At 34.2% G+C, this 27993-nt stretch overlaps 1 protein-coding gene across 1 annotated transcript; it reads right to left on the bottom strand.

Moving 5' to 3' along the window:
• Positions 1–27: 27 nt before the first annotated feature.
• LOC126829263 (nuclear mitotic apparatus protein 1) lies at positions 28–27622 on the bottom strand. Its single transcript, XM_050559026.2, has 22 exons — positions 27557–27622; positions 25206–25392; positions 22489–22634; positions 21975–22013; positions 20683–20806; positions 20175–20292; positions 19460–19565; positions 18608–18827; positions 17907–18067; positions 12690–17330; positions 12070–12141; positions 11499–11672; positions 10606–10779; positions 9681–9860; positions 8443–8626; positions 7410–7565; positions 6938–7085; positions 6219–6334; positions 5179–5453; positions 4528–4698; positions 3370–3501; positions 28–1217 (listed from the first exon to the last, which is right to left on the bottom strand). The coding sequence occupies exons 2-22, from the start codon at positions 25324–25326 to the stop codon at positions 1164–1166; spliced, it is 7512 nt and encodes a 2503-aa protein (XP_050414983.2). The 5' UTR covers positions 25327–25392; positions 27557–27622; the 3' UTR covers positions 28–1163.
• Between the last annotated feature and the right edge of the window lie 371 nt (positions 27623–27993).

The following is a 27993-nucleotide window of genomic DNA, read 5'->3' as shown; positions in this document are numbered from 1 at the left end:
AATAAAAGTATACATTATATCTTTTGATTGTTTTGGCAATTTATTGCTTTAATATCTACATGTAACATATAGTTATATAATATATATACACAGAAGAGGAGAGGTTTTATATAGAAAATACAACAGATAGACAGAAGGGGAGGTAACTAACATATACTAGACAGCAGGGGGAGATAACTAACATATACCTTTAAACTTAATTTCTGATACACATTATTTATAATAAACTACTATGTTTGATTATGTATACATATATTTCATTTTAACAATTAGTCCATAACTAAGCTTATATAATTATAACTCAATTATATTTCATTAGCATTTACATATAACCAGTAATATAGGCATAAAGAATAGAAGACATTTTTTTTGTATTTATGAAATAAGGAATATGTTGTATCTGCAAATAAATTGGTATAATTACATTAACTGACACTGGAGGCAAATATTGAGATTCAAAAACTATTAAATGCCTTATTATTCTGTTTACTGAACACATTGAAGGATATTAGTATCCATGAGGTACATGAAAAGAAGACATGAGTTGTTAAATATTATTTTTTTTTTAGCACCATTGAGATATACAAAAATAAAGGATGACATATTTACAGAAGTTTACAAAGTCACAACCACACATGAATTGTTTTTTTTTTTGATCGGACAATTATTTGTTTACATTTTTTATTTTACATGATTTACAGACAACAGAAGTTTATACAAAAGAGAAAAGAATTATATATGGTTGAAAGAAGACATGATGATGAGAAAATGTCTGGTTAATATTTACAATAAAACTTTTCATACACAAATAAAACAATAGCTCTCATCACTATTCACCAGATGATCCCTTTAATAAATATTGCATAAGTCAAATGATCATCACAATCATTGGTTTGGGTGCGTGAAGATTGAAATTGCTTTTATTTCAACTAGGACAAGATTAAATTAAAAGCAGAAACACAAACACCAAGGTTAGACGAAGAAAAAAATATTCTAAGATTAAGATACGATTTCGTCAATTGAAGAAAAACATATTTCCAACCCATTTTTGACTATGATTATAAATTATAACTACAAAATAAAATAAATTAAAATGAATATAAAATTGATTTCAATGACCACTAAAAGTTGAAATTAAAAAAATGTAGGAGATATATGAAGCATTATACACCAGTCTGCATGAAGTGATTCAATATACCAAGTGGCTTCCTTTTTCCCTGAAAAATAAAAACACAAAAATAAACACATGGAATAAAAATACAATATTTAATTTTGTTCTCTTGGAAGTCTAATTTTAACATTGACTGGTTACAAAGTTGTGTAACGGTTAAATGAAATGTCATATTAAACTCCTTGACATCTTATTCTTATAGGTAACTCCTGCCACTTGCTACACACGTGACTTTTCAGCAACAATTATAATTGGTATGAACAGATTTCATGATAAAAGTCACAAGGAAATTGTTATGGTTATTAGCCACAAGGCAAGTCTTCATGGTCACATGTAATGTTTATTCAAATTCATTGGTCAAAGATTTCTTGACAATCAATTAAAATGATGAATTGTTGGGCTGTTTTTGGTGCATTTTCAGATTTCTAGAATCTATGAATATTTCAAATCAATATATTGATAAACATTGGTCAGCTGTCTACTGTGTACAATATACAAACACAAGACAACAATAAACAATACTGGTACATGTACATATTATTACCTCAGTATTTTAACAAATATTCTTTATAAATTAAACAAAATTCAAGTCAAATACAGTTTGTCAAAAGGTAGACAGGTGTGATAAAAAGAAAAAAAGTGTTGGTGAAACAAAATCAATAACATATTATAATATGTGCAGAGTGTAAACAGTTTAATGTTGATAATATTACTGAGAGAGAGAGAGAAAAAAAATAGGTTATAACATCCACTCAACACACATTAGGATCCTTCATGGTTAACATAAGGTACATTTTTTTTTGGGAGGAAACCCAGAGGGCCTGGAGAAAACCCACGAGGTTGGGCAGCCAACCATACTAATTGTCACATACAAGCTTGGGATCGAAACAATTTCATTTGATGCAATGACAGATCTTGTGATCTAAAGCGCACACATTAGACCAATCAACCACCCTACAAATATTGAAAATAAACTGCAATATTTTTAAAATTAAAATGTTGAAGTAAATAACAGTGAATCTGAATCTGTGTAAATAGGACAAAACTTGAAAAGTGCTAAAACTCAGAATTTGACAGAAGGTAACTCAACTCAATGTGCATGTCCCTTTTTCTTAAATCCTCAACAGTGAAATAGTGACTAAAATCAATCTGTGAAAACCTTGACATGTGTCAAAACTCAACTGATGTTATAAGAATTAATTATTTATGTTAATTAATCTCACCTAATTATCACAGCTTAACGATGATATTTGTTATACTTTTTCTGTTTTTACAAAAATTAGAAATCAACAGACAAAATAGGACTTGAGTTTATCGTGTGGCCAGAAAATACACTAAACATCAACTATTTAACAAAAAAATTTAACGTTGACTGTCTCAATATTATTGTTCAATACACAATCAAATTTTAGCACTGGTATAGTTGCTTGGCATTTATGAAATTTCATTGACATAGAAATCAAAGAAATTTATCATCTACGATTATGGTATGGTATCAATTCCTTTAAAGAACAATAAGAGGTAGTAGAATTTTGCCCAGACAGCGGCACCTACACTTGTTTAATTTCTAACTCTCAGCAAATGACTATGCCTCAGATTTTTGTGCCACCCAAACAACTAGACACGCAATAATACAATAAAACAAATGCATAAATATAGTTCTAGGTTTTTTTGTTTTTTTAACAAAATGCTTAATACTTATTCTTGAAGGGATCGTCAATAATTGAGCTAAAAGACAGCTATTGTTTGAAATATTTAAAAAAGCTTTATTGTAAACATCCACCAATACATCTAGTTCAATATTGTTAATACTTTTAACCTCACTCAGGAAATATTTTTCGTGGAGTTCGAAGCTTCACGAAAAAATTACTAACTTTTTTCACTGGAGTTTTTTTCTCTGAGCTCATTAATAATGCTTTGATAAATGTTTTCGAAGAATTTTTGACAGGCGTAAAATTCCCAGCCCTCTTAATCTCTTCAATTCTGCTCCTATGTTTTTTTGTGGGAGTAAAACATCCGGCAAGGTTTGTATGGCGTTTTTTAGGTGACTTACTATCCGATATTTTAAGATCCTTCGAAAGCTTTTTGGCTGAATGATCCACAGCTAAATCATCTAAAAAGGATTTTGGTAAAGATGTAGGTACAGAGGATATTTTTTTGACATTTCCTGTCTCGAAGATTTGAATTAGGCGACTGACCTGTTTGGCTGGCGACTGTTTGGCTTCCGTCTTTTCGGTTTTCACAAATCCAGTCTGTCGCGTTAAACGTTTTGGAAGTCGAGTTTTGGGTGAGAAACCGATGCTGAATGCGATACTGTCTCTAGCACTTTTCTGAAAGAAAAAGACAAAATTAATTATTCTAGTGATAAATGTTTGGTCAATTAAATAAACAAACAATCAGCTTAAAATAAAATGGGGTTTAACGTCCTTCTGCATCAACAAGGCTAATGATAACGGACATACGACATTCAGTGTGCTATGATGTAAATTACAGTGATGGATGGGCTCCTGTCTAATGAAAACAGGCATACAACATACAGTGTGCTAAGAGGGAAACTACAGTGATAGGTAGTTCCTATCTAATGGGGATTTGAACCTAGGGCCTTCATTTGGGAGAGCATACACATTATTTAGGCAATAGGGCTTTTTTAAAAAAATAATGCTTTATCTATATATATTGCAATATAATCGTCCGCGATACACTGTATCGATACATGTTTGCTGTATCGATATTTTTCTACTTTTCTTTTATATTCAAATGTTAGCTAGACTAGACAATTTATAAAGATTTTAAATCAGTAATATGACTGATATTATTTAGGCTTTGCAGTAAACAATAAGCTGCAAAGAGTCAAAGACACAACCAAAGTTGTAAAAACAAATAAAGTGAAATGTGTATTTACTAAAATCAGTCATAATATAGGCTTTGCAGAAAACAAAAACAAAAAGTGTCCAAGACCAAAGTTGTAAAAACAAAACAACTATTCAAAATAAAACTGTGCTCTGTGATAAACACTGACTTTATCGAAGTTGCAGTATTGCAATACTTTTTGTCAAGTATTTTGCAATACGATTTTTGGCCACAATACACAGTCCTATTAGGTAGAGAGATACTGACAACCATCTGATTGACAGTATTGAAGTTTATACAGTGGGAAGGCAAGCAGTAAATAAGTCAGATACTTGATTGAAGGATCCGGAATTCAGTTCTAAACAAGAAATGAATGCATCATGAAATTAACATCAGTGGTGCAGCAAGTGATCTCAGTAATGGAAGGTAAAAACATTTTTGGCACTCCCGAAGGGGTTAGTCTTTATTTAGGACAATTTTACTTAATTTGGTTAGTGATTGCTCACCTTCTTTTCTTTCGGTGAAGCTTTAGGGGTTTTCTTTTTAGGGGTTTTTGTGTCTTTCTTCGTACGTCCACGGGGTGTTCTGGGTGATTTATGCTGTGGTGATTTACTGTTAGGTCGAGCTCCAGGTGTCGGAGGTCCAGGTTTGTGGTAAATAGTACTTCCGTGACGAGCCTAGAAATATACATTGTGCTTATTCAATGTATCTGGATTATGTTACTATCAAAAATATACCCTTTTATCTAGACTGTTATTAAAATTGTACCGTCAAAAATATATATAATTTTTAATCCATATTTTCATTTTAAGCTCAAGAACATACTCCATTTGTTTTTTTTTACGGTTCATGCATTACATATTATGTAAGGAAAATGCAGGGATTTTTGGTATTGGACAAGAATTATAATTAGATGAGGCCATGTTAAATCTGCTGATCGTTATTTGACTTTGAGGGATTTTGGATCACATGCAAACTAGAATATTGTGAAATTGAACTGAAAATTTGACCCATCTAAATGACACAACATTTTTTCTTCCCAGTCCCTTTTCGCCTGATAAACTATTGGTGGGATATGTCGTCACTAATTTGAATGAGTAGTTCATGCATCTGTCAATAATTTGAACGAGTATCAGACACACAATAAATATACCGACCTGTTTACTCGTATCAACTATCGTGTTATTGTGTTCAAGTTCCCATTTCTCAGTTTTACGTTTTCTACCAGACATGGAACCACTGTCTGAAGATTGACTTTCACGTAAATTCTCGTCATTCATTTCGTCCAGTTTTACAGTCTGTGTCTCCACGGGATACGATGACTTCATGTGAGGAAGACATAGCGTATTCCTACGCTGTAGTTCACTCAATCTGTTCCATTCGTAATCATCAAACGGTTCGTCTTCGCATGAAAACAAGTTACCAGTTCCATCTACAATAACAATTAATACACTTGAAACATTGTCAGCTTACAAAAATGAAATGGAGTTTAACGTCCTATGGTTCTACTCCGACTAGGCTAATGAAGACAGGCACATGCCATGCAGTGTGGTATAAGGGAAATTTTGCCTAGACAGCGGTGCTACAACCTACTCTTACTTCAGCTGTCAAGGGTTCTTTTAATTACAACATTTCTTTCATGGTCAACCCACAATATAATAAATCAAGAGAAAATACACCTTGCCAAAGGCAAGTAAATTTGGTATCAAGCACTGTATTACTAATTAATCCCTGTAGATCTATGTACCTCATTAATCATTTACTGAATTCTGAAATCAGCGAAATAATTCTAGCCTTTTTACTTTAGACAATGCATGTTTTCATCTATTAAAACATTTTTCCCTATTGATATTTTTATAACTTTACTGTGATCTTTTATTTTTGCTATTTATAATTTATTAAATAGTGTTGCAATTCCACAACAATCTATACATAATCAAATAACACACTATGTATGGATAACAATTACTATGGTTTCAACAAGATTTCACAAGTCGTTATCAAGCAGAAAATGAAATGATAAATCCAAGAAGGATATATAATTATATATATATATATATATATATATACAAGGAGCATTGCGAACTATCCAATGGGATACAAGATCAGCAACTACCAGCAGATCTCACTAGTCATTAATTAAACAAATGTACATGGAGGTATATATACATCAAGTTATAAATATATGAAAACTTACGTGGTACAGCTAACATAGACTGACGTGACGATCTACTATCACTTGATCGACTACGTAAAGTCATGTGACTAGCAAGAGATGTGGTTGATTTACGACTATCTAGTGTACTTGTTGAACTGAAAAATATAAAATGTTTTACAACTTCTGATGATATATCAAATAGTGTTTATGTCTGGCCATCTGTAGGCTTTCTCTATGCTAATCCATATCAAACCTTCACTCCATTAAAATAAACCACTGCATCAGAAGGTCAATACAGCTTTTTTGTCAACAGACGATTATCATGATATAATAAAGCAGGTGATGTGGAAATTAATAGAAAATAACGTATGACAAATATTTATTTTACAATTAAGCCATTTGAACAATTTTGGTACCAATATGGTTTTTAATATATATACGAGTGACGTTTCGTTTATTATGTATGGTCTAAACGTCTTTACATGTTGTTTATAAGCAATAAGAAAGCAGAAGGGACATGTTTATTTTCCTAGAAAACATCTTACACAATTTTTTGTAGGGTTCATACATTGCTAAAAATTTACCAGCTTTTAAAATTTTACACTAGCTTTCTTCAACTTTAAATTTTCATCATTTTGTTAAAAATTACTTTAAAAAATTGCATCACAGTTTGGGGGCTTTTTTTTAACAATATTTCACAAGATTCCAGATCCTTTCTTCCCTAACTATCTTTAATAATATGGATAAAATATACTAACCTTGCTAATGACAGTAAACTGAATCTCCGACTCTCTGTGTCTGTCAATGCAAACGATGGTTTACTACTGGTTGAACTAACGTCATGTGACTTAATTTTACGAGCAGTGATGTCCATCGTATCTTCTAACGAATCGTTGAGACTGACATCTAAAAACATTAAACAAAGGACCCATTAAATAAATAAATAGAAATTGTAACCACAGAATAATAACAGGCACCACACCTTTATATTGAAACAGAAACAGTATGTGAATAATTATGTCACCATATTCATATGACAGGTTTTACTTCAATTTACACCATTAACATCAATAAATAAACGGTCATGTTGTATTTAATGTTAAATCCAGTTAAAGTGAACTTTAAATGCAATGAAAATGTGACTGCTCTAATAGCTACCAATCAGGTGATCTTGGTTACTTGATCTTCATTTGCAATTAGTAAGTTGTAAGTTTATGTTTGAATTATTACCTGTTAAACTCTCACTACTATGACCCTCAATCTCCTGTCTAAAAGCTGATGAATCACCCAGTAAAGCTGTTCCTGCTGAATCTAACTGATGGCGATATTCACGAACTTGCCGATTTGCGTGTTCTAACTGAGCTTCTAAACTACAAACTTTCTGACCTGAAAGTAAACAATCAAATACAGAAAAATGCAACACATGTCAATTTACAAAACTTGAGGACTTTGTCTTTGGTTCCTTAAGGAAACGGAATAACACCATATATTTTTTCTGATTATGTTATAATTCTTACAAATAATTGTTCAGAGAAAGTTGTAATATGCTAATGAATAAAAAATGTTGGTATTTAGATTTTGCTTTTAAGCATACATAAATTTGACTTGTGTAATATGATGGAATGGACTTTATTTAACACAATATTTCAGACATTATGAAACTAACGTAAGCTTATTTATTTCGTCTATGGTTGCATGTGCAATGCTACAGTTTGACAGGACAAGGTTGTTTTTTTTTATGTGAACATGGCTGCATCTCGATTTTTTCTCCAATCCAAATGACTAGACATCCTCTCCTTACTACCCCTGCCAAGTGGCAACCAGACATTAAAATATTCCTCTCTATCCACCCAGGATTTGAGAGTTTGTGAGTTCGAGAGAGCGATATGGGGTTTAACGTCCACTCAGGTGTGGTAAAAACAATAAAATGGGGTTTAACAATCAGTCAGCTCAAACTAGGTCATTTTGGGACTAACATATGGTTCAATTTTATTGCAATAATACGCTTGTGCGTAGGGTTCTTTTGCAGTGGCAGGAAACCTGAGAAAACCCAGGAGGTTGGATTAGAAACCACGCCACTTGACTCAATGACAGACCTTATGATTTAATTGATATTATGCGCACAAGTTAAACCACTAGACAACCCAATTCCCAGGATTTGAACTTGTTACATTCTTGTATATAGTCAAGAACTCTGATCACTCCACTACCATGGCCCTTTTACACGATGTCTATGATATGTTAATTACTAAACAGAACGTACCTAATGTTTTGAATTTAGCTGATTCTTCCATCATTTTCGTTAAATCATGATCAGCTTTCTCTGCTCGTTGTTTATATTTGTCAGCCATTTTTCTCTGTACTTCCAGCGCATTATTTAACGTAGAAAGACTGTCTTTATGGTGATTATAACGTTGTTCTAGATTTGATTGTAAAGTTTTCTCTTCCTGTAAATAAACACAAATAAAATCAATTAAAAATATATTATGGTTGAATGATTAGGTACATGTATTATTACACAGTAATTATCTAGTGACTATTGTTTAGTTATCTAAACATTGTGTAGAGAATGTCATAAGGCCACACAAAAAAAAATATTCTGGTTCTCAGACAATCCTTTTCAAAACCTTAAAGGAGCTAAATAGCTAATATTTGGGATCTAGAAATTGTCACAAATGTGTCACAACGCATATAATAATGTAAAACCAATGAATATAAACTGATTAACATTCAATTGTTTCCGTTTTACTCTAATTTCAAAGCAATTATGTTAGGCGAAATACGCCAGAAGTCTTAATCAAATGACAATGTCTAGCGTCTGGTTATTTTAGTCTACACCAATAGTATTTATTGAGCATGTTCTTCAGTTAAGAATATTGCGTCACCGTTTGACATGACTTATGAAATATGTCTAGCCTCGTTCTTTGAGTCCCTTGTTACAAATGGCACTGAAATGCATTCTGGTACACGATTCGTGTACCAATGATGAAATGTCTATTTTGTCTTAAATATTGGATATTAGAAGCCCATTTTTTCCCGGTAAGATCACAACATCAATGTTGATTAATATTGACAAATAATTCGTGTTTTCAATGTAGAAGCCTTTGGATGATACTGAGTTAGAGACTTAGCTACTTTAATGCGGGCGGGAGGGAGGTTTTTTTTTGTTTTTCTTTTGTCAAAATCTAGCTCGTTTTTCATTTTGAAGAAACGCACAAAATCATTATTTTAATATTTGAAATATTTTATTTTGTGTATGACCTAATAGAGGAAAGGTTGATAATATTTATAATTCAGACAATTATTATTAGACCAGGCAGAAAAAAAAATATCAACATTTAATCATTATGTCCGAGATGTATTAGATTTAAACAATATTATTAAAAACATTAAAAAATAACAAATATGTGTGGTGGACAAAGCCTGAATTTCTGTCTAATGTCTATGACAGATGCTGGATTTCCAGGCTTGCCAGCTTCAAAATAAAGGAGAAGTACCTACCTCTTTATGAGATTTTTGTAGTGATTCTATTTGTTGTTTTTTTATTTCTAGTTTTTGTATCAGATTACGATTCATATCATTCGCCTGACTCATCTCTTTATCGTGATTCTTAATCAGTTTTAATTCACGTTCAACATAACCTTGTAATTTCTTCATCGATTCTTTCGAGGAATTTTCAAGCTAAACATATAAATATATTAATAAGTTAACAGAGAGAGAGAGAGAGAGAGAAATGGGGTTTAACGCCCACTCGACACAAACTAGGTCATTTCAGGACTAACATATGGTACAATTTTATTTCAATAATTTGCTTGCGCGTAGAGGTCATTATCAATATGGAGGGAACGGGAAGACCCAGAGGACCCGGAGAAAACACACGAGGTTGGACAGTAATAAGTTAATAAACACTAACACATTGCAAATATGGATGCTATAAACATTATCTGAACTAAAAAAAAAATCAAGCAGTCCGGGGACTGGAATCTCAATTGGAATGTTCCGGGTGCGTGGAGAAGAACCATGAACAGTTGGGAATAGAAGAATAGATGGAAAAAAATCCTCTTACCACACGTAACCATAGAAATAAATCACTGGTATGTTTGTTTCAAAATGAAATGGAATGGGGTTTAACGTCCTACTGATCTGCTCCGAACTAGGTTGTCTTAAAATGGGGGCAGATTACAAATTCTGTAGAATTTCATTGGACAATTTTCATTGAAGTCTCTATCATGCAGGTTTGATTGCTTCATTATAGACAGATAAGTGACTTTTAGCATAAGGTTATTGAAGATGTCGTTTGGCGGAAGGTTTGGATTTTTTATTCAACTAACAACTCTTCTCCCTTAGCTGACATGTAATACCCCTCCAATTTTTTACGAATCAAGAGAACGTCCCATGGACGATTATGAATTTTTAAATAGCAAACCTGTGTGTTTAGCTTTGTTGATCTTTCGAGTTCTGTTTTGAGTTTCTTCTCATGTTGAGTGAGAGCTTGAAGTCGTTGTTCCATGTCGCGACATTTAGACTCAAACTGAACACGCTGTGTTTCATAATTAACAATCTGTTTACCAAGATCAGATATCGTACTCTGGGTTAATTCCTTAAAATACGAGATAAAAAAATATAGATATTTCAAAATATATTTATCACACAGTTCATGTAATGTATTTCAGGGCCACCTATTAGAATTTTGATTTTCACAGCCAAAAAAATATTTGTTTGCTCTTCTCAAAGATCTTAACTCCACATTTTAAAGTTATGAAATTAAAATAAACAGAGTCTATTCATCAAGACCCCAAAGAACTAAAGTTAAAATTATTTTGGTCTTACTCTTACATGAATCCATGTACATGTATGTATTTTGTTTTCTTTCAGAAATCCTACAAAGATTCTAGATTTCAAAACATGAAGCTAAACTCTGAATAAATCAAACTTTTTCCTGACTATGTCAAGTAAGAGTGAAACATCTAACACTTAATGGGGTGTACTATTTTGTTCATATTCCATTTTCTAATGTAACAAGAGGATTTAACCTTTAGTTAATTTGTAAGCTCATGTTTTAATGTCCACTTCCACATCGTGATATTTGCAAATTTTTTTATAGTCCATAAATAATCATTACCGGGAAAAATGACCAAATTTATTTATCTGTTTATATAAACAATAATTATATATCATATTTAATGAGAAGGTCTTTAAGGAAGTGGAATAATAAGTGGTCAATTAACCATGCACAGTGTCTCATAACCAGCTATACACACAGCAAATAGAAATGTCAGTTCCCTTTGAGATTTCAAAATAAAATGAAAGTATTCTGACCTGTCGATGATGGAAGATGTCTATCTGGGCTGTTAAACTTTGTTTTTCTAATGTTAATGTTCGTATTTCTGCTTCATTCTCATTGGTTAATTGTTGTTTGTCTTCCTCCAATGTTTTAATCGTCTGTTGATATGATTCTTCGTCATTTTTCTTCTCTTCCTCAATGGTTGCCAACTGAAAATAAATAAACTTTAAGCTTGTACTATTCTTATAAATATAGAGAGATATTTCAATAGGAAGGATGTATCTTCTATTGTAAATGGTAAATGTATAATTAGAGGTACATTTGCCTACAGTCATCACATCTATTGATTAGCAGTCAACACATTAGGCCAACCAAACAAATTTCATTGTTACTTCTTCAGAGTTCAAAGTCTTGATAAACAGCCACTTCAGTCTTGTGAATGATGTTTTGTTTAAAATTTAACAATGTGTACCAGTACTTTGTTTTGTACCAGTAGTTTTTTCCCTTGCAGAAAGATCAATTTTTAATTCAAATGTTGTGGCCTGAGTAGTCACTACATAATGGGTATAAAAAAAGTAAATTGTTCAAAATCTGTATGACATGTACCTGTTGTTTTAGTTTGGTATTTTCTGTTTGATAACTACTCAGCTGGCCATTCATACTCTGTTGATAACTTTCCTAAAATACAATAAAAACCAAACTCTTAAAGATGCCACTGATAAAAACATTTGGAATAATATCCATTCTGGCTGGATAATTTTAAATACACATGTGTAAGCCTATGATACATATTGATATTGTGTTATTGAAATAAAATTAAAGTTTTACATCTCTGAAGCAACCCGGCTAATGAAGATGAGCATTTGCCATTACTACAGACCTGTATTTTAAAGTGAACGTCACCAAAATAAATTTGTATCAGATGAATTTTACGGGAGAGAGGGTTTAACGTCCACTCAACAAACCAGGTCATTTTAGAAAAAAGATAGTAAATGTATATTTCAGTAATTCAAATACAAGCAAGGATCCTTAGAGTTAGAGGTGGGAAGAAGCGGGAGTGTCTGAAGGAAAGCTCACAAGGTAACTCAGATGACCCTACTTCTTGTCACATACAGATCGGGGGATCAAACCCTGAACATACTATGATTACAGACATTATAATCTACAGCACGAGATTGACCACTGTGCCACCTAATGTCCAAAATGTTATAAAACAATAACCCTACCTTTTGTGTGTTATACTCTGATCGTAAACTGTTTAACTCCACTTGTTGTTTATTGATCTGTTCCTCGTAGGCTTGTCGCTCACATCGCGTCTGTTCATAAGATTCCATTTCCTTCTTTTTAATGATTGATCGGAACTCTTCTTTACTATGAGACAGATTATTCACTAGCGTCTTTTTCTCTTCTTCCAGACAGAAACATTGCTCTTTAACCTGAGTTATCTCCCTAGTAAACTCTTCAAGCTGAGAAGTTAATCTCTGTTTCTCTTCCTCTAAGGGAGTTAATTCCTCGATTCTATTTTTCAAAGACACAAGTTCTGTCTCTTGGGATTCTTGTTGCTGTTGGTGACTTTTGGTCAGATTGTCAATCGCTTGTTCTCTTTCTTGGTTCAACACCATCAGACGGTTTTCATATTCCGTATTTCTTTCTGAAACAGTTGTTTCCATCTGAGCCAGCTTTATGGTGTATCCTTCAATTTCTGCCTTCAATTCTTGATGGGTTGACATTTCATCTTTTAGGCACATTTCTAAATGCGTTAATTTGGACTTGTAATCTTCTTCTAGCTCAGTGATGGATTCAGAGCTGCTTGTTGCCGAATTTCTTAACCGTTGTTCGTAATCTGCCTTCATTCTAGTCATTTTGTTTGTATATTCCACGATTTCTGTCTTCATCTGTTGTTGAGCAGTGAGTTGTTCCTCGAGACAGCTCTTCAAATGACCTAACTTAGTTTCATAATCCTGCTCGATGGATCGAAGTTCAGCATCTTTCTGTACTATTTCTTTCTCGTATTCTGTTCGTCTTGCTGAAGATCGCGCTTTAGATTCTTCAATTTCTGATTTCAGAATGTTGTGCGTTTCGATTTGTTCTCTGAGGCATGATTCAAGATGAGAAAGTTTTGATTTGTAATCTTCTTCAAGTCTGGTCACCGATTCATCTTGTGATTGACGCAGTTCTACTACCTCTTCCTTCAAAGACATTGTCTCGTTCTTATACTGTTCCTCCATGTTTGCCATGGCAACCTCATGCTCTTTTTTCATTTTATTTAATCTTTTCACCCACTCGCTCTTCTGTCTGTCCATCTGAGCCTCCAGATCTTCGATTCTGTCTTCTAAGATAGCTCTTTGAGAAAAGAGAACACCTTCATGTTGACAAGACAAATTTGACAATTGCGTCTCCTGGTTTTCTCGTTCAGATGTCATTTCAGTTTCGTACGTTTCTTTTTGTTCTTGTATACCTTTCTCGAACTCCTCTTCCAGACTGACTAACTGAAGTTTCCAGTACTGTTCACTTTCTTCTAGAACTTCCTGATGTTTCTTCTCCATTTCTTCTTTCGATTTAACCAGTTTCTCACATTCCTGTTCCAGGTCTCGAACTCTAGTGGATGTGTTTTGTTGGGACGATTCATTGGATTGACGTAAGTTATCACACAGCGTTTCTAATTCGTGAATCTTGGCAGAAGTTGCTTGCTCCATAACCTCTTTTGATTTTGTCAAATTATCACATCTGCTCTGAAGGTCTACTACATGATGCAATGCCGTCTGCTTCTGAGTTTCCAGTTCTGCTTCACTTTCTTCTAGAACTTCCTGATGTTTCTTCTCCATTTCTTCTTTTGATTTAACCAGCTTCTCACATTCCTGTTCTAGGTCTCGAATTCTAGTGGATGTGGTTTGTTGGAACGATTCATTGGATTGACGTAAGTTATCACACAGTGTTTCTAATTCGTGAATCTTGGCAGAAGTTGCTTGCTCCATAACCTCTTTTGATTTCGTCAAATTATCACATCTGCTCTGGAGGTCTGCTATATGATGCAATGCTGTCTGCTTCTGAGTTTCCAGTTCTGCTTCAAGTGTTTGGATTTTAACAGACATAGTTTGTTCAGATGTTTCACTGGATTCTTGAAATTGGCAACACTTGGCCTCCAATTCCTGAATCTTGACTGACGTAGTTTGTTCAAGAAGATCTTTGGTTTTTGATAATTCACAATATTTTGTTTCTAGTTCAGCCATCTCATGACAAGATATCTGCTTTTGGTTTTCACACTCTGCTTCCAGTTCTTGGATTTTCATGGCCGCTGTCTTTTCCAGATCATTCTGTTTTTGTATTTCTTGTTGAAGCTGTGACTCCATCTCGGAAATTCGTTTGGATGTTTCAGTTAAATTTTTCTGGAGCTCACATATTTTCATAGAAGATTGCTCTTCAATTTGTTTTTGATTTTCTGACTTTGATTCCAAATCGCCAATAACAAACCTTAACCTTTCGTTTTCTGATTCTAGTGAATCAATCTTACGAGCTGTCACGATTTCCTGATCTTCAAACTGTTTTTGTAAATTATTGTATTTGTCCAAAGATTCACTATGCTGCGTCTGCAAGCTCTGATAAATGTCTGGTTGAATCCACGTCTGTTTGATATTCTCCAATTCCACATGAACCTTTGTCAAGTTCTCACACTCTGATTCTAACTCCCGCAAGTTTTCTAAAGACGACTGTTTTAAGGCAACATTTTCCGATTTCTGGCTGAGGAATTCTTCTTCTAGCTCACGAAGCTTTTCATTGGCCATCTCTTCACAGTTCATTAAATAGTCCAACTTATCTTTATTCGATGTGCCTTCTTTCTCCAGATCTTCATTAGCCGTGGATATTTTATTATATGTTTCCGTCAGTTCTTCGAGCTTGGCTTCCGTCTTTTGTAAAATTTGATTCTGACTTTCATATTTCTCTTCCAACTGAGCTTTCTCTGTAGAAAGATTGGCACTTTGAGAAAGTAATTCTTGGATTTTTGTTGTCAATGTTTCATTCAGAGCCAAGTGTTCTGACTCTGTCTGAAACTTTGCGTTCTTCATTCCATCGATTACAACTCCCATTTCTTGGATTTTCATTGCTGTGGAACCTTCGAGCGTTGTCAGCCGTTGTTGTAATTCTTCAGTTTCTTTTTCTAACTTGTCACAATTTTCTTCCAAATTACAATTCTCTTCCGTCAATTTCTGGTGCTCATTTTCCAAACAAGAATATTTATGAGAAGTTGATTCCTCCAACTCTTTCATTTGTTTTTTCTGGTTTTCACAGATGGATTCCAAATGTTGTTTAGTGTTTATTAATTCACTACACTTATTTTCAAATTCAGTCTGACAAAGTTTGTAATTTTCACAACCCGATTCCAAAATTTGAATTTTTGACGACAATTGTTCCTGAAGAGATAAGTAGTCTTGTTTCTGCTTTTCAAGCTCAGCTTCAACTTGCACTTGCAGCTGCTGTTTCGTTGTGCATTCCAGCTGAAGTTGTTCAAGCCTAGCAGAAGAAGTTTCTTGCATTTCTTCCAACTTTTGTTTCTGGTTTTCAAAATCTGTTTCGAGTTCTTGGATTCGGACAGAAGAAGATGACTGAAGATGCACTAATTCTTGTTGCTGATTCTCAAATTCAGCTTCCAGCGTTGATTTTATTTCTGATAATTTTTCGACGTTTGAATTCAGTTCTTCTATTTTTGCAGACGATGATTGTTCAAGGGAGACAAATTGCTCCTTTTGAATTTCTGCTTCTGACTCTAACTGCTGGATTTTGGCAGAAGTTGACTGTTGCAATGAGATATATTCCTCCTTCTGCATTTCACATTTATTTTCCAATTGCTTGATTTTAGAGGAAGTTGTTTCAACAAGCTCATTATGTTTCTCCACTTTTGTCTGTAATAAAGTTTCCATTTGTGAAATCTGTTGAGATTTTGATTGTAAACTATTTTCTAATTGGCTGATTATTTCAGTTGTGGAATGTTGGAGATTGAGAAGTTCCTGTTTCTGTTCTTGGAATTGAGACTTGGTCTCAGTCAGAGTCTGGTTCAGTTCTTGGTTTGATTCTGACCAATTTTTGCATTCCATCTGAAGGTCGTGAATCTTGGAGGAGGAAGCTTTTGATAAATACTGGAACTGTTGTTTGTGATTCTCACATTCTGTTTCAAGTTTTTTTATTTTTTCCGATGTTGATAATTCCATGGCAACAAATTGCTGATTCAATTCTTCACGTTCTGCTTCCAAAGTTTGAACACTGACAGATGACATTTGAACAAGCGCCGTATATTCTTGTTTTTTATTTTCTAAATGCATCTCTAGTTCTTGTATTTTAGCAGCAGTCGTCTGCTTGAGATGGTTTTGTTTTTCGAGTTCTTCGTGAAGCTGATTTTCACAGCTCTTCAACTGTTCTGATTGTTGTTTATTGTTTTCATTCAGCTGGTTGATCATATCTACATTTTCTGTCTGTAATCGAGTCAGCTCAGTTATTTCCCATTGTTTTGTTTCTATGGTTACAAGATGTTTTTCATTTTGTTCCTCTAATTCTGTGTTAGCGTGTTTGAGATCATCACAGAGGCTGATTTTTTCCTGAAGATTTGATTCACACACTGATAGTTTACATTTGTATTCTTCATCAAGTTTCGTGATCATTTGTTTGTGGGATTCGTGAGTTGTTTGAATTTCGGCTTTCAGAGATTCTGTGTCGGTTTGATACCTTTCCTCCATGTTTGATATGGTAACTGTTTGCTGTTCGTTTGATTGGTTTAAATTCCTAATTTCGTCTTCATATTTTGATACCCAGGATTTTAGTTGTGTTATTTCTTCACTCATTTTTGTAGAACTTTCATTTAAATTCTTCAAGCTTTCCTGAAAAAAAATAATGTTTTTAAGAAATAAGTAGGATCGCAATACAAAACTTTACACTAATTGTTGGATATGTGGCCATTTAGGTCAGAGATCTATTCTTAAAGTAGAGTTGATAGGTCTCTGTGTGCAGAATGACCTATAGACCTTCACAATATAAAACAAACTGTCTGGGTATATAGGTATGATTATTTCAAATGTCAGCTTCCTGTGTGGAGGTACAGTTCTCTAGTTCTTGGAAGTTAGGTGCTATTAATTGGTACATACATGTAGGCTTACATACAATTCAAGGGATCAAATCAAACACATCTAGATCACTCACTGACACTCAGCCATGGTTACCATCTCTATTATAGGACAATTAACTTTAAGTTACTCTCTATATAGGACAATTAAGTAAAAGTTACTCTCTGTATAGAACAATTAACTTTAAGTTACCCTCGATATAGGACAATTAACTTTAAGTTACTCCCTGTATAGGACAATTAACTTTAAGTTACTCCCTGTATAGGGCAAATAATTATAAGTTACTCTCTGTATAGGGCAAATAATTATAGGTTATAATGGTTTGTTACTCACCTGTAATTGGTCATGTTTTTGTAGAATATTATTATGTTCTATTTGTAACTGTTGATGCACGTTTGGTTGAATCCATGTTTGTTGAATTTTATAAAGTTCATTTTCAACTTCGGATAATTTCTTGTCGGTTATAATGGCCATAGATTCACCGTTACATAAACCTAAAAATAAAATAGATGATTATTTTCTTACTTCATTCTAAATATTAAATATCATGTGAGGTTTAACATCACATCAACAATGTAGTACATATTTTGTCGATTTGAGATTAGTATATTTCTTATGCAACATTTTGTCCTGAATGATCCACTTTTTGTTTGGACAGAGAAACAGTGGCTCAGTGAGTATACCACTGGCTCAATAAACAAAACGTCCAGAGTTTGATCTTGAAAATTCCTAAAAATTATCCAGCCTGCTTTCCCTTTGTGGACAGAAGAGAAGGCCTGGCAATGAAAAAGCGTCTAGTCGTCTGAATGGGATGGAAAACCGAGGTATCCTTGTTGTGTACCATAGGAAGCGCATTGAAGTTGGAAAAAGAAACAGCAGACTGGATGGTGCATGCTCATTTTTATTAGCCAAGTGCGTACAGAAAGTAAGACATTTCATTTTATTTATTTTTATGGCCAAGGGTCAAAAATATACTTTCAATAAAACAGAAACACAGCTGATCTAATATTAAACAATTTGATTGGTTAACATACCTTCTCCATTAAAGTCTTCAAGGTCACGTTTACTTTTTGAGTTCATCTCTTTCAGCTGTTGAAGAGCCTGAAGCACAGCCTCTTTTTCATCATGTAGTTTCAAATATTCAGCCTCTTTCTGATTTAACTGACTTTCAATGGCTGCTGAAGAAACTTGTAATTTGTGACATTGAGTTCGATATCCTTCAAAACCTGTCTTTAGGGAGTCTACCATTTTCATCTGCAAATAAAATAATGCTTTATTGTCAAGTAAAAAAATAAAATAAATACGATAATAAAAGTGTTTACTAATGCCAGTTTCCTCCCAGATAAAACATAACTGAGGGATTGGGTTTAACATCCACTCGACACAAACTAGGTAACTTGTGGCCTAATATGGTATACCTTTTTTTCGATTATCAGTTTGCACATAAGGGATCTTTTGCAGTGGATAGCAACCAGAGAAAAGAGTCGACTCCTCACCACGTACAGACAGGTCGGGGGGGGGGGGGGGGGGGGGGGGGGGGGAACAAGAAGACAATGACAGACTTTTTGATCTAAAGTTGCATTCAGGGTTTAACATCCTACTGTTCTTCTCAGACTGGCCTAATGAAAATGAGCATACGCCATACAGTGTGCTTTCAGGGAAATTTTGCCCATGCAGCATCGCTATGGCCTACTCTTATATTGAATTCCATTGGCCGAGAGATCTTTTACATGCACATCAATGTGTACACTGGACCGACTGTACGTTGTTCCTTGCCAGGCAATCTGTCCTGAACCACTGACAAGGGGGAACCACTCCGGAAAATCAAAATGAACTTTCTTGGCCAATGCAGTTTGGAAGACTAAACTAATGTAATTTGTATTTACCTCTTGTCTGTATTTTTCTAATTCTGCAACTAATTCTTTATTTTCAATTTCTATAACTTCTGATTGTTTCTTTATCATCATCATTTCTTCTAACTTACTCTTAATTCTAGAAAATAAATAATATCAATTAAACAGGAATCACTTGTCTCGGTTTCATGCAGTCTGGATAGTTCCATGAGCTGTTCATGGAATTCCAGTTGCCATGATCATTTTTAATGTGAACACCAATTTGTACACCAGAACTTGTTTGCTAAAACCAATCCGAAGGGGAAGCCAGGGAGTTTCCTCGATCAACAATGACTGGGCTTGAGTCTGTGACCTCCAAGTTAGTGAGCCAGTGCCTTACTTTCCAAGCTAAAATTCAGCCTTACGCTCTGTGGTTTGTCGAGCAATAGTGACCCAGTGTTCGATCATGGCGTTGGCCGTGAAGGTTCAACAGGATTTTCCGATGTGGTTTCTCCTTCTCACTGGTGCAGGATCGACAGCCTGGCAAGGAACAATGTATAGTCATTCTGATGGAATAAAAATCTGAGAGCACATGTACACATTGGCTACATGCTATATATTCCTTGGCAGCTAGAATTTGATATACTAGTAGGCCGTACTGCTGCTGTCCACACTATATAGCATATACCATTAGTTCAGTTAGAGCAGAATCGTAGGACGTTAAACCACATTTCATTTCATTTCATATCAACCGCGTCTTGTCACTAACCTGGTTATTTCATTTTCATATTGTTCATTTTCAGCGCGAAGTGTCATTAACTCATCTGTCTCATCCTTCATCTTACGTAAATATTGTAACTGTTTAGTTAAATCACGAATTTTACATTCTGGAATAAAAAAAACCAAAATAATATTGGGGAGAACAGACAATATACATACTGTCAAATCTTTAGATTATAAACAAAATCTATTTTCCTCCCTGAGCAGTGAGCAGTGTTGAGTAATTAACAGACTAATCAATTACTCAACACCGCTAGTGAAAATAAACAGTTGTAAATCACACATTAAATCATCTAATCTAGACAGGCCATTTTAAACTATTCAACACTAAGAAGCCAATATTTTTTGATGTCGATGATTCTCAAGGAATTTGAACAATTAGCCAACAATGATTTGAAATTAAACCTTTCATACAGAAACACTACAATTACATGACATAGTGGAGGCAGTCTTCACCCATATTGGAAAATAATATCATAATGCAAAATACAACATACCATTGTCGTCAATGACAACAGATTTTTCCTGAAGATCAAGTTCTAATTCTTGTCTAAGATGGCGTTCGGTACCAATAACTAATTCTAATTTCTTTATTTCATGTTCTTTTTGTCTCATTATGGCCTGGAAAAAAAAAAAATACAAATAAATATTAAAGAATAACCATGAGTTGAGTTTGTTTTAAACCCCCCCCAAAAAAACAGCATAAGCTCACATTTAATGAATAAGTCAACTTCTGGTGCAGTAAAATTTTAAACTAGAGAATGAATTTTTGCTAATGGTTAGCTAATGAGTATATAAATACGATCATTATATTAACAAGAAAATACAATAAAATAAATCTCTTAACTTTTAACATTATGAAATGTTGTATTACTCTAAATATATATTATAAATAAAAAAAAAAACACCTAAAAAATAAACATAGTTATACTATAGTACATAATGTCATTATGAAATTTGTGTTAAAAATTTGTTTTAGTTAATATAAGTGAAGCAAGTAACAGCAATGGGTAATGTTAGTTTTGTAGCTGTGATGTGATGAATAGTGGATGAACATTGACACTAACTCGATATACAGAAGTCTAGATTCACAAGTTTAACAAACAATGAACAACTTATATTCTAGAAAACAGTCAAATAGAAAGAGAGATAATAAAGAGAATGGAATTTGCTATTGTACAAAAACTACGTTTTTAGAATAAAAAGAGGGGTAAAGTTATGAATAGGACTTTTTAGCAATGGAAGGAGATCAGTGCGAATATAAAGTTTAACATGATTAAAGTTTAAACCTCTGATTTGTATTGAGTAACAGATTTTATTAAGTTTGAGGTCTTGTTTTGGGTATTTAATTTTGATTAAAATGAAGTTTTAGGTCTTGATTTGCTTTGATCTGTCTGTATTTTAGGTTGACAGTTCAAGCCAAAGACTGAAACTAAATATTTCTAAACAAATTTAATCATAGAAATAATGTGACATATCAACACTTAATTTGAACTGAAATCAACGAGGTGTATCGTCTTTAAGAGCTTTAAGGTTATTCAGCCCCACAGTACTACTCAAATATAAAGATAGTGGAATAAAGCTTGCGGCCAAATAATAAAACATACAGAGGCTCATGTAAGAGAATCCATAAAATTTCAATTTGCAAAACCTGTGAATCTGATATTGAATCGAGAAAAGTATTTGTTAATTTTCTGTTAGTGTCAATTCTGTGAAATGAACAAATCAATAAGTGAATAAGAGAATGAATTAGTGGATGAATAGAACGATTGAAGGATGATTAAATCACCTCCACTTTATCCTTTTGTTCTCTCTCTCTAAGCAGGATCTAGATGGAAAACGAATTAACATAAATAATAAAACTAAGGTAAACTAAAATAGATAACAATAATACAAAGGAAAATAAGATAGATAAGAAATATAAAATGTAGTTAATTAAATACGGTGCAGATATTTACAGTATATTCACAAATCTATGACCAAGTGACAATTTCCCAACATTCTGCATCCAGTGCAAATAATATAATAAGCCAGTTTCACCTATATAAGTGTTCGGCAAAAGCTGGTGAATTATCTAACATTTTTTTTTATAAACTTTGCTTTGTGTTCCATATGATTAAAAATGATATTTCAACATTTTTGTTCATATCGTAAAACGATGACTTGTGACTTCCAACTCATTTTGCATAATAAACTCCTATTTTAGTGCACTGATAATATACATATGGAATGCTATATTTATCCATTTTTAGTTATTTCATGATATTGATACAAGTAAGATACCATATAACCATAATACCTACTTTTTGAGCTAGTTGTGGAGACTGCATGAATTCTGCCAAAGGTGTGGTAGGTGATGAGGTCAAGGTCAACATTCTCAATGGTGATGATATATCTTTAACACCAAGCCGAGACAATGGACTCGCTTGTTTGACGTCTGATACAGATACTGTAAAAAGATAAAATACAAAGAATTAAACAAAATGATTTATTTAAATTATAATTAAAACCTGTTATCAATGTCTAGATATCTTTCTGCTCTTAGTGAATTTGTTATTTCTTAAAGTGATATTTGACATTCAAGTAAAGATAAGAAAACCCATGTCGAAAAGTCTAATATCAAAGTAACTTAGAATATTGTCATGTGTTAATCTTTAACTTTGAGCCACAGTTATATGTCAAACCCATTCAAACGATCAGGTGGGCAACCTTTTCTCTGCGACCAATTTACATCTTTACATTTTAAAATCTATTAGAAATTGAAAATACAATTTAGCAAATAAACAAAGAAATTATTCCCATTGTAGAACAACGTGAATAAAGAGGATACATCACTTCATATATCAAGACAAATTTAAATAATGGCATTTTTAAATATATCTTTTAAACAGGCATTAGGTAAGAGCTAAATCTATTGCATTTGGAGGTCTTTCTTTGGGCCTTAAATATTATATAAATTATTAGACATTTATTAACATGGCATGACCATAATCAACTCTCGATGCCATTGGAGGCCTCCGATTCTAAGTAGATTAGATCTGTTCAGCCATTTAATGATTTAATTTAAAAATGGAGAAGCGAGGCTAAGACTTGAATGATTAGTACGGTAGTTACGATAAATGCACACATCTTGTCAAAAATACAACCATTGATAACTTTGCTCAAAATAAAAGTAATTTGAATAAAATTTTCAATACATTTGTATATTCATTTTGCATTATCTTTTTTTTTTTAAATATTATAGCAAGAATGGTCAGCTCTTTATCTAAATCTTACATAATGACATTAATAGGAAATATAATTTGTGATCTGAAATTATTAGCCCTGGTGTTTCTAATGAAAAATAAGCAAAACCACAGGACATCCTTGATTAAAAGTTCTAGAATTATATACTTTCAACCACCAATCAAGTCAAACATGAGAATTCCAGCTGACAAGACATGTATCAACAGAATATGATACAATCTTGAGCAATCACCACAAATGAAATGTTTGATTCTGCTCACACCACATCTACTTCTGGGACTCGCAGAACGGCTGTAACAGGACTCAATTCGGTGTCATTCGATTTTAACCCCTTCAATTCAGAGGGTCCTGGACTGACAATCAAGCAACCCCAGGATGCCTTAATACGAGAATCGTTTTGTGACATGTGAAATAAACTATAACATAACAAATTTATTTCAAAATTCAAAACAAAATCATTATTATTTTACAAAGGTGCCCCTGTGCTTGTGAAAAACTGTTAACTGTGTAAAAGTATAAGGAAAAATAGCTCTGTGTAAAAGGAAAGATAGCTTTGTAAAAGGAAAGATAACACTGCGTGAAAGGAAAGATAACTTAGTAACATGTTATGTAACGTTGGTGCAACACGTACATAAAGAGGAGCCGGAGAAACTACTGTTGGAAGCGAAGAAATGTTCTTCTCCACTTGGTGTGTTCGCTACAGGTGTCGTTGGTAGACTGGTATTGGCCACTAGGCGAAAGAAAAGAGTAGCTTCGTGACGGTTACCTTTTTCTAGTAAGCAGAAGTAAAAAACCAAAATGTCACTTGCACTGCTTTCTGATTTTTTTTATCTCAGTGTTTCCCAACCATGGGGGTCCATAGACACATTAGGGGTTTGCGAAATAATTTGGGGGTTTTCCCCAGGGCAAAAGGGGTCCATAAAAAAAAAAGGCAGTCTTAGTAATATCTGGTATTTGGGTAATGGATTTCAGTAGCTCAAAACAAGAGTCACATTTTGATCAGAATGGCTATAAATATAGCTAAATATAACTTCAGATGGGGTTGGGGACTCCGATCTTTAAAATGTCACAGACTGGGTTCCTCAATTAGAAAAATGGTTGGGAACCACTGATTTATCTTATAATATAGTTGTCTGTTTCCCTAATTACAATCAGTTAAAGATGCCCCGATTAATCGTCATTAATTTATCAATTAAAGACATAGTCCGAATCAAGATATTAGCAACCTGTATACAAATTATTTATCTTTTAAATATGGGTGGGAAAACAGGAATTTAAGGTGTAGCAAGGAATGGGTGTTTTCAACAAATTAATTTACCCACACATTCGAGTTGATAAAATTCCATAAAATGTCAACGGCATATTTATGCCTGACAAACCTGTCAATAATCTTAATATGCAATAACACTTATACACTTGTCTAAACCAACAGCTCTAATAAAACTGAGCATATACCATGCTGTGTGCTATGATCGACATTTTGCCCAGACAGTGGTACTACCACCTACTTTTATTTCAATTTCCAAGCAAGAGAATGGAGTTGAACATCTTAATATGATACTTTACTAATTTTGAAACAATCATTGTAAGAAAGATTAGTTTGTACCAAGAGTAGTGTTCCAACGTCTTATTTTAATTCTAACTGCCAAGGGATCTTTTTTTAAAAGAAATGGGGTTTATGTCCACTGACAGATCTTTTGATCTAACGCGTAAACCATCCTTTTAGGAAATATTTATATTTAAATACTTTTTATCATTTCCATATTGTACCTACCGGTTGTTCTTGTTAAGATATCGGCAAAATCTCCAGGTAAAATAGAATGAGGATCGTTAGGACATACAACACATTCTAATAATTCCTTTACACTCAATTGTACCGTCACATCAAGGTTCATGGCTGGACAGATAAATAAATGGCGATTCTTTTCTTGTACTGATGTACCGAGTACCGCCAACAATACCTACCAAAATAAATGATAAAATTCACAATACATGTATATAATGGGGTCTACAACCAGCAGACAATTTGTCTGACCTTTCACTTTGAACTTCATGGCCAAATAAATGATATAGTGTCTGGAATCATACAAGCCACTTACCACTATAGCATTGGCAAGAATATGTAGACTTAGCAATCCTGACACTATCTCGTTATGGAAATTGAGGCCTATTGGCCATCTGTAAAAATACAGACTGAAAGTTCTATTTCTAAAAAAAAAGTACCGGTATCACTGGGCTATGATAAAGGAAATGAAATCGAATGGGGTTTGGCGTCCTACTGTTCTGCTTCGACAGGGCTAATGAAGACGGACATGCTACATCCAGAGTGATATGAGGGAAATTTTGCTCAAACATCAATGTGTATGCCAATGTGTACATGGGACCTTGGTTTTCCATACCATCCGAACAACTAGACAATGACAAACGGAAACCACACTGGAAAATATCAATGAACTTTCTCAGCCATCACTTAGAGCAACTATGGTAAGGGATTTCCAGTCATTTTCTCAAGAATTAATCAGTTATACTATAGTAACTTTCATGTAGCCTTAATAATTGGTTCAACATAACTTTTAACATTGGTCCAAGCACTTTCAGATTGACATAAATTCAGACGGTTAATAATATACTATTCAAAAAAAGTAGGGGATATTTGATTTTTAAGTGTTATTAAAGTCACCTAATGAAACTGATGAAGAAACAAATGACAAAATGAAATGAAGTTCACATTCATCGATTTATTCCAAATGATCGTTAGACTAAGTAAGGCACAGCATCACAACCAAGTCAGTAATGGGTAAATCCTCCTCTGTTTGCCAAACAAGCATTGATCCGACGTGGCATACTCCTAATGAGACGTCTAAGGTCATTTTGGTCCAGATTGTCCCATTCCTGTTGCAACGCAGCAGCAAGTTCTTGGACATTGGCAGGACGTTGTTGACGTTGACGTAACCTCTGTCCAAGCATGTCCCAGACATGCTCGATGGGGGAGAGGTCGGGACTCAGTGCTGGCCAAGGTAATGTGGTGATGTTCTGTTGTTGGAGGTAACCTGTAACGATCCTGGCCCTGTGACATCTTGCGTTGTCATCCTGGAAGATGAAACGGCGGCCATGACGTCGTGCGAACGGCACAACATGGACTGCCAAGATGTTGTCCCGGTAGTACTGGCCTGTAACACGCCCTGCAACAACATGTAAAGCCGTTCTTCCAGCAACAGTGATGCCTCCCCACACCATAACAAAACCACCCCCAAATCGATCATGTCTGATGACGTTAACGTCTTGGAAGCGCTTGTTTCGACGACGCCACACCCTCCTACGTCTGTCCAAAAAATCAACAGTGAACCTTGACTCATCTGAAAACATCACATTGCTCCAGCGTCGATTATCCCAGTGTTGACGATCCCTACACCAACGACGTCTTGCCTGAATGTGATGATCTCTCAAACAAGGGATCACGCGAGGACGTCGGGCGCGAAGGTGACCCCTATGCAGTCGATTCCGAATCGTCTGGCCACTCACTCTCACACCAGTGTCTGTTTGAAGACGAGCGCTGATCTGATTTGCTGTGATGACACGATTTCTCAAGGCCAAGGTACGGATAAATCGATCCTGGGCTTGAGTTGTCGCCCTTGGTCGACCTGAGCGTGGTCTGTCCTGTACAGATTGTGTATCACGGTATCTGGACCATAGCCTGCTTATGACAGACTGAGAAACATTCATCGTCCGCGCCACAACCGCCTGTGTTGTGCCGATCTGTAGCATGCCAAGGGCACGTAACCTTTCATTTTGGGTAAGCCGACGCATATCAAAATTTGTTTTCTGGTCACTAAAACAATTAAACTGATGTTTCCACCCTGGAATTCAATGCCACAATGACTGTAACATTCAAAGTCAGAGTCGTGCAAATCTTGGGTTGGACCCCCATGATGATCTCAAGCATCACCTGCATTCCATGCGGTAGCTATTGGTGCGTTTGGGCGTCACATGTAACTGGAAATGTTTCTTCTGTTAGGTTCTATAGTGACTTTTTTCGTAGTCATTTGCATATTTAAGTATTATGCCCCCAAAATCAAATATCCCCTACTTTTTTTGAATAGTATACTATAAATGCAAAATCATTACCTTAGCCAACTCAAATTCAACATGGACATCTTTTTCTTGTGAAGTATAAATGAGATCAAAATCTATTAATTTATTTTCAGCAAATTTTACATGGTAAAAATCTAAAATAAAAAATAACATTGAAGTGTTGAAATAAACTTCCAACAAATGAGAGTATTGAAATAAACTTTACATCATAATGAAAGTGTTAAAATATATTTCTATTGTCCTAAAATAATTTGTATTTGCAAGCATTTCAATAAATATTATAAAATTGGAATGGGGATTAACATCTTGTTAACATCATACTTGGAACATTTTGAAACTAATATGTATACACAGTATTTCTATGTGCAGTACATGCAAGAGAATTTTGTCTGAACAGTGGTGTTTCCAAGCATTTAGAGACAATCATGGGAATTTTGGTCCAGTGTGAAGCTAGAGAATTCTCTATGGAG

Source organism: Patella vulgata, chromosome 8 (assembly GCF_932274485.2).
Source record: "Patella vulgata chromosome 8, xgPatVulg1.2, whole genome shotgun sequence".
Lineage (NCBI taxonomy): Eukaryota > Metazoa > Mollusca > Gastropoda > Patellidae > Patella > Patella vulgata.
The sequence above is the reverse complement of the archived record's forward strand: the minus strand, read 5'-3'. Positions and strand labels throughout refer to the sequence as shown.

What these genes read in the sequence shown, in the direction of transcription:
- LOC126829263 (XM_050559026.2), bottom strand. Translation starts at nt 25,326, where the DNA reads ATGAACCTTGATGTGACGGTACAATTGAGTGTAAAGGAATTATTAGAA. An exon ending in TATCTTAACAAGAACAACCG is followed by an intron (nt 22,635 to 25,205) that starts GTAGGTACAATA and finishes ATCTTTTTACAG; the next exon opens with TATCTGTATCAGACGTCAAA. An exon ending in TACAAAAATCTCATAAAGAG is followed by an intron (nt 8,627 to 9,680) that starts GTAGGTACTTCT and finishes GTTTATTTACAG; the next exon opens with GAAGAGAAAACTTTACAATC.